The 7,504-nt window shown below is 45.2% G+C and overlaps 1 protein-coding gene and 1 long non-coding RNA gene across 2 annotated transcripts in view; both read left to right on the forward strand.

The window, feature by feature from the left end:
- Nucleotides 1–1,145, forward strand: part of gtf3c4 (general transcription factor IIIC, polypeptide 4) — an 11,411-nt gene extending 10,266 nt beyond the window's left edge. The window contains exon 5 of the mRNA XM_086186989.1: nucleotides 919–1,145. Coding sequence (XP_086043115.1) covers nucleotides 919–983 — 65 coding nt within the window. The 3' untranslated portion in view covers nucleotides 984–1,145. The remainder of the gene's footprint in view (nucleotides 1–918) is intronic.
- A 2,271-nt stretch (nucleotides 1,146–3,416) lies between these two features.
- LOC147244266 (uncharacterized) lies at nucleotides 3,417–6,588 on the forward strand. The gene is made up of 3 exons (XR_015110464.1): nucleotides 3,417–3,552; nucleotides 5,856–6,165; nucleotides 6,280–6,588. It is a non-coding gene; the product is annotated as an uncharacterized LOC147244266 (long non-coding RNA).
- The last annotated feature ends 916 nt before the right edge of the window (nucleotides 6,589–7,504 follow it).

Raw genomic sequence — 7,504 nt, forward strand, 5'->3', positions numbered from 1 at the left:
GCAACGAGCCCGGAGGGCGGGGACGCGCAACCACCGGCTGGTCATCGTAGTTCAGACGTGTTTGTCTTTGATATGTAATTAGTGATGCGTCATTGCATCATCAGAAAAGCAGTAACTAGGATTAGAAACTCAACAGCCACGACAATTGGTGCTTCATTAGAAATACCAGATAAAGAGCAGGTGTGTGTGGATGCCATTGCGTCCCGGGTCTGTGGCGGTCCAGCCCGGGCGCGTGCGTGCGTAGGTTTGACATTGACAAAATCAACATCGTCCCAGTTCCTCTCGCTCACGTGGGAGCTTCTTCCTGCTGGTGAAAGAAGAAAACTGCATCAGAGCACAGCCTTGACACTTCACAATATTCCTCTCAAAACAATCATGATAAATACTCGGCAGGTAAAAAATCACAAATGTGAGATAAAGAGTAGAAATGCTTTTGAACTTTTTATCACTTCGTGGACTTGTATTCAGTTGTGTTTTATTTATCATCTTGACTCGTCTTTGAGTCTCATAGTCACGACTCTGTTTCCTCTTGTACTAACAGAAATGAGCCTCCATGCACAGAACATCTGCCTCCTGTATGGCGTCGGTTACGCTGCCGGTCGAGGCAGAATTCTCCAGATGTTGCATTTGTTTGGGTGTTCACTCTGGAACTCTTCTGCCCTTTGCTGCATTGTGTTTATATAATAATCCAACATGAGAAGAATCTCCTTGAATTAGCTTAACAAGCTCAACTTTATTTGTGCACGGCGTCAGAGACGAAGCGAGGCGCTGCAGCCGTGTTAGCGGCGTTAGGCGAGCCCTGCTGATGTTTCGAAGAGAGGAGCGCTCATTCAAACATGTCAGATCCTTTCACATTTAGATCCGTTTTATATTTAGAATTTTTATTTCGGTTCAAACATGACTTTTCTTTCCCTTCAGATCCAGAGTGGATCAAGAAGATCCTGCAGAGTTCCTGCTCGCTCTGCGACTCGCCCATGATCTAGACTCTCCGACCCACCGGAGGAACCTCAGGGCTCCCCTGTGACCTTCAGAGCCCCTCACTGTGTCGCAGGGTCCAACCACTGCTCCAGTTTTTATAATTGCATGTATTTTGTTCATATTTTTATTATGTTGGTATCATAACTGTGCAAATAAAAAGCTTTGATTACACGTTCAAACTGGTATTTCCTCCTGAGTGGAGCCTAACAAGTGTGCTGAGAAACCGCTCTCCCCTGCTGTGCTTTTAAATTAATATTTTAATGAGGTAAAACATTTTGGACTCAAACTTTACAGATTTCTTTATTTCCCCCGCACTCCAAAAAGAATTCCCACTCAGTCGCAGTGTTTGCACAGGGAAGAAAGTTTAAAATGTGGTTATATCTGGAGGCTTTCATTATTCAGTAGGACTTCAGGGCGCCATAAATAAGCTCCCTCATTTTCCTTATTTTGACTGTATTTCTGAACCTTTGGTGTAGTTTTTATTGCAAGTAAGTGGAACTTACTCTGCTAGTCCTATTTTAGTGATTTTTTTTCTTTCTTTTTTTTTAGCGCAACAAATAATACACTCTGAATAATACATACTGTTGGAGGAAAAAAAAAAAACTCAACATACCTACTTTAATTGGCACTGTAAAACAATTTCCACACGCTGGAAAAGGAGGAGGAGGAGGAGAAGAAGGAGGGTGGTGGTGCTCAGTCATTCTCTCAGATGAGGACTTCCGCTAATGTAAACGCAGAATAGAAGAAGCAGCGAGGCAGATGAGATGAGCAAGAGGCAGGAAGAAAGTGAAAAGTGTGCTTAAAAACCCGGCGCGGTCCCTCCCACGGGAGTGGCTCATAATGAGATTCAGCAGTAATGAGGGACAGAACACGGTGCCAGATGTGATTCTAATTCTAATCAAGGAGGGGAGGGCGGCGGTGGGGGTTAGAGAGCATATTGTTAAATACAACTTACGCTTTTTTCCTATTTGGAGGGAACAAGGGCTGCAGGGAGGGGATACAGGCTCCGTCCTCCCCTCAGCCCCGCTTCCTTGTTGTGGAGGCACAAAGGTCGGCGGCTTGTGATCAAAGAGGAAGCTGGACCTGAGAGACCGGGCTTGCAGCACAGCCTCTCATCCCTCACATCCCCAGGCCCAGCAAAGGTGGGTGGGGTCTGTCCTCCCCCCTGTGTCACCGGAGATGATAGCCTGCCCCGGGGCGAGGAGAGAGCACCTGATATTGTTCTGCCGGCTCAGTGCTGGCATTTACTGGCCCAACATCCAGTAACGATTCAGCCCAGTTTACTGGAATGCAAATCAACTGCACCGAAGCGCCATGAATAAACAGATACACACAAAACTACTCATGAGAAGTACAGTGATGTACTACTCGGGCAGGACCATTACTTGTGTTTTAATACTTAGTGACTCCTAGAGAGGAATACTTAAATGAACTCACTCACTTTTTTGGTGCGTAATCGATTATTTGAGGTGCTGACAATTTTTTTTTTTTGCTTTACTAAAGTAGAAGTACAGCCAAGAAAGACTGGTAAAAGTGGAATTACTTATTCAGCTTCTTTATTTAAGTAAAGGAGGAAAGACGCAGGCTCTGAAATGTACTCAAGTAGGACTGTAAAAGTTTCAAGCTGAGGAACTTCCCACCCTCCCCGGAGCCAGAGAGCCGTCTCTCCTCTGTGCTAGTTAGCTTAGCACAATGAATGGTAGGTTAGAAGTCTTAATGCAATCAAGTTTTCTGACGGTTTGCCAAAAACATGAAGTCTCATTGTTCATCATCCCTCACTCGTAAACCAAAAACACACTCCTAATACGTTACACAACACAAAAAGAGCCTGCTACTTCTATTTAGCGTGACGCTAAAGGCAGCTGATGGCCAACAACAGCAAAACGGCTGAAAAACTACAGTTTATAACCGACAAACTCTTTGAACCCTGCGCCGTTGCTCGTTTGCGGTGGAAGTGAGCTGAGAAGAAGGAATACACACACTCGCAACACACACTTGGAGGATTGTCAAAGGGAGCACGAAGATCACGGAGTGGATTTTAATCAGGAACAATCCTGCCGTCTCCCTCAGAACATCCCACGTGGCTGGCTCTTTCTGCATTCCGGGGTTACCCGTGAGGGAATTCACAATTTTTGTGAGTACTTGAAATACACCTTCAGGTGAAGTATCACTTTAAATTGCCTTTTATCAGAGTAAGTCACACACAGCCTGCCAGAGAAGGAGAATAAAACCTTGTCATTAAAAGTTTAATAATGAATTTATTGCTACAAAATGTAAATGCGAGGCAACTACTACGCTGACTCGGTGGTACATGTATGCAGCTTGTCGTCAGCTCCGCCCGTGGCAGGTTCTCAGCCTGCTGCTGGCGGTGTTGTCAAGTGGAAGTGGCTCTTCAGGTTGTAATGTTCTTGTCACTGATAGGTGGAGAGCAGCGCTGGTACAGAGGTGACTTGTGTTTGGTTGATCCTCCTCCTGCTTTAATAGAATAAACTGTCAAAGAGCACTTCCTCCAGTAATTACCTGCTTCCCCTCCCTCTCTCTCCCACCGTCTCCCCTCCCAAGACTTCAAACAAGGTATTTTTCTCTTAGCATACAATATTTATGTCCTTTATGTCAGTGGCTGAATGGCATTAAACATTCATGGCACCTTTTCACACCTTAATTTCATGTGATATTCCTTTTGTTTTGTTTAGACTTGATTTTGAATGTATGCTACGCCCCACTGTACCCTCTCCAGAGTATCACTTCATTTTGTCACCAGTTTCCACTGGAAGACTCGGCAGCTGCTTCACGCTGACTCACCTGTGACTGGGTTTTACTGCTTTTATTACTCTGCTCCGTAGGGCATTGTGACATTAAAAAAACAATCAAGACAACGAGTTAACAGCTCCAGGGAACCCTGTGGGACGTAGGACTTCGTTGGCAAGGCGACACAGTAGAGTTGACTCTTAAAATGGTTTTGGATTTGTCTGGATATGTTGGACTGAAATTTTATATATATATGTATGTATGTATATGTATGTATATATATATATATATATATATATATATATATATATATATATATATATATATACAAAAAACATTGCCATACAGTTGATAGGATGATTGATTCTGGATATTAGATTCAATATTTCATTGTGTGCCAATTAAGGCAGTCGGATGAACACTAAGTTTAAGCGCCGCTCACAGTCTGACCAGTATAGACACTCGTACCAGTGCCTTAAATTTTCCATACCATGTGTTACATCTCTATATTCAAAGTATCAGAGTCTCACTGCTAACATGCTGCTAACTGCTGCTAACATGCTGCTAACTGCTGCTAACAAGCTGCTAACTGCTGCTAACAAGCTGCTTGGGGGTTGACCGGGTGTTTCCAGTTTTGATCTGTTACCATGAAATCTATATTTCACGTTAAAATGTAATTAACAAAGTCCATGTAAAGTTTTGAGACTTCCGAACCTGATGTGTTCTCAGCACCAATAAAGTCAACATTAAATAGTCCGTGGTTATACTGACAATGGGCTTATTGCTCTTACGGACAAAGTGGCCAACCCTGGTGGAAGCAGAATTAATGTGAGATTGAATACAAGTGGAACACTTTGTCACTCTCTTGAGGAAAGGTTTTAACTACACATAAATAGAATTTGTCAGATTTAGTTTCTCAGGTTCGTGTAAGAATATTTTATTATATACTGGACATAGATGGTGGCATTTTTCATTGAGTCAGCACGGCCTTCGTCTCCCAGATAATCCTCCACGTGACAAAATTCAGGGGGAGGTATTTCATCACTCTGTTGCAGCATGCACGTACATCATACTTCGTAACAGAATCCTAGATAGTCATTGTTGAAAGAAAAGGTCTGATAAGTTCACGCCATTTTCTTCTTCCTTGAGCCTATCAAACTTTAGTTGATGAGCAGCGAGGACCGGGCGTGACCTCACCGAGGTGACTTGTTGCCTCCTCTCCCTCCACACACGCTCCACCGTCAACTTGTCAGCCGTAATGAAGTCGGTATGCAAGCGCCACGCTCAGGAGCTGATGGGGTGCTTGTCTAACGGGTTGACTCCCCCGCTCAGCCATCCCCAGGGGGAGGGGGAGCTGGAGCTGGAGCTGGGAGGGGGGGGGGGGGCAGCCAGTGACCCAAGACCGGTCGAGGGGCTGAGCGAGGAGGATGGGGTGGGGTGGGGGGGAGGTGTCCATCATTAGAGTGTCTATTTGTTCGTGGCTCTGAGGGCACTGAGGTGGAACTAATACTGAACAGCAGAGTGGACATGGAGAGGGAGGGCCACTTTTTACTGCTACATTAATTAAGCTCATTCTCAACATGCTCCCTGTCTCCTCTTGTTCTGCTGTAATTAAGTGGAGGGGCTGCGTCGTGTGTACGGCTGGTTTAACCTCCGCTGACGTTTAACACAACACGGGCGCAGAGAATGAGAGCCGACTACTGGGGCGACTGAGAGGATCTTTTTCTCATAGAATTCCTGCTTGTTTTCAGTAGTACGGGGGGGGGGGGGGGCAATGTTTCTAGACCAAAACGAGTTAAAATACCTTTCATCTATGTATCACTGTCTCTGCTGCCTGATCAAATTTAAAATAATAAATAATTACGACCATTGTCTCACCATTCCTAACAGAATAATAAGAATGCGTCTATCCTTGATGAAAATACACATGTAAATGTTTTCAGTCTCCTTTGTTTGACAGCTTTTGTGTCCTACGACGCTGAAAATGATTCGAACCATTTAAACCATAATGAACCATTTGTCTAAATCAGTGGTTTCCAGTCTGGGAGTCTGGACCCCAACAAGGGTTGCAACACAAATCGCATTGCCTGTCTATTTTAAGTCCAAAGTCGGCTGTGCTTCATCAACAGGAGCAACTCAACACGAGACTAGAGAAGCCTGGGAAAGACCTGCGTATGAGCAAGCGCCCCTGGCTAGCAGAGACTGCTAACATGCTATATCCGTTATATCCAGCTTTTCGTCACCAGGCCGTCATCACTCACAATCCCCGTGACCCTTCAGGCAGGGTTTGCCAAGCCCGGACACACAAGGCCAGATCATCCCAAAATCTGCAGCTAGCTCGGGTGTGTCTGTCCTGGTTGAACACCTTGAGTCTAGTACACAAACAGGGGGGCTTCATTAGGTGCAGCTCTCTCCAGGTCCAGCCACCAAGACCCATAGGTGAGTCCTTCTCCTCAACTATCACTACGTTAATATTAAAAGAAAGATGGAGCAGAGAAGAGCTGCTACGGAAGCCCGGATGTACAAAACAGCTTTCCCTCTGTGCTTTTTCAGGGGCGGAGAAACTGTAAAACAGAAGAATGGCGTGACGTGTGGATGCTCAAGGCAGGCCAGCAGCAAGACCCTCTTTACTCAGGAATGTCGTTCACAACAAGTTTAAAGTTTCCTCTTGAGGTAGAATGTTAAACCTTTAACCTTAGGTTGAGTTTTCCAGGGCTGTGTGTTTTCCTTGGGATTTAATCACACACAAATATCTAAGTGTGTAACTACTGGTGAACACATGCAGCCTGTGAGAGAGTGAAGGAACGCCCATTCGCCCAAAAATAGGTGGGATTCATAATTTATGCATTAAACAATCGTTTCAGTTCTTGTCCCAAATCGCGGTTCTACAACATTACAAGGTTGGACGTTGATATTAAAGATGAGCAACCTGCAGCGTGTGAAAGTAATCTGTGTGATCAGGGTCATCTGCTCCGCCACAGCACGCCACGATGGAGTCCAGCACCTTATGGATGTTAGCCAATCAGAGGCCAGCGAGGGGGAAGGGATTCCTTAAAGAGACAGGAGCTCAAACAGCTTGTCTTAGACGAGGACGACCTGAGCCACTTCTGATTCATAAACACATTTTATAGTTAACGCTCCATTTCTAAATCAGGACTCGTCACTGTCACTTTAGTCGATGCGTGTGATGGTGCTTTGAGGGGGGCTGATGGACAGCTTTTCTTTAGTTCATGAGGACTGAAACTCTATTTTCTTTTTTTACCCTGAGATGACAAGGATGAGTGAAGGAAGAGCGCTGCCTTAGCGTGCCTCAGCAGATCTTAAGTGAAACATACTGCTCAGCGGGCCTGCAAGATATCACGCCGCGTGTTCCTAAACGTAGCAGATGATGGATGTCTGTCTCCATCAGCGCTGGCACCACCGAGTGACAGCTCTCTGTAACGGTGACAAGTGAGGTTCCAGTGGAGACAGATTGCCTTCAGGTGGCTCCGTTTTCAAAATCTCTCTGAGAACATGGAGTGCTTAACTTTTCTTTTGAAGGCTGAAGGGCTCTCTGTGTCTTCTCTACGTTTCACCAGGAAGAGGAGGAGGGGAGGGGAGGTGGAGGGGAAACAGCTCATTTGAGAGTTTGCTTTAATATCTGTCTTTCAGAGATCAGAGTCGTGATTCTCACACCTCATATTTCTAAACATCTATCACACAGACCATGTAAAGTTCCTTCAAAGGTGCATTATGCAATATAATAGCAGCTTTCAGAGACAAGGGGAGGAAGGACCCG

The sequence above is a fragment of the Aulostomus chinensis genome, chromosome 19 (genome assembly GCF_037954235.1).
Source record: "Aulostomus chinensis isolate RoL2024-O1b breed Wild chromosome 19, RoL_Achi_v1.0, whole genome shotgun sequence".
Taxonomy (NCBI): domain Eukaryota; kingdom Metazoa; phylum Chordata; class Actinopteri; order Syngnathiformes; family Aulostomidae; genus Aulostomus; species Aulostomus chinensis.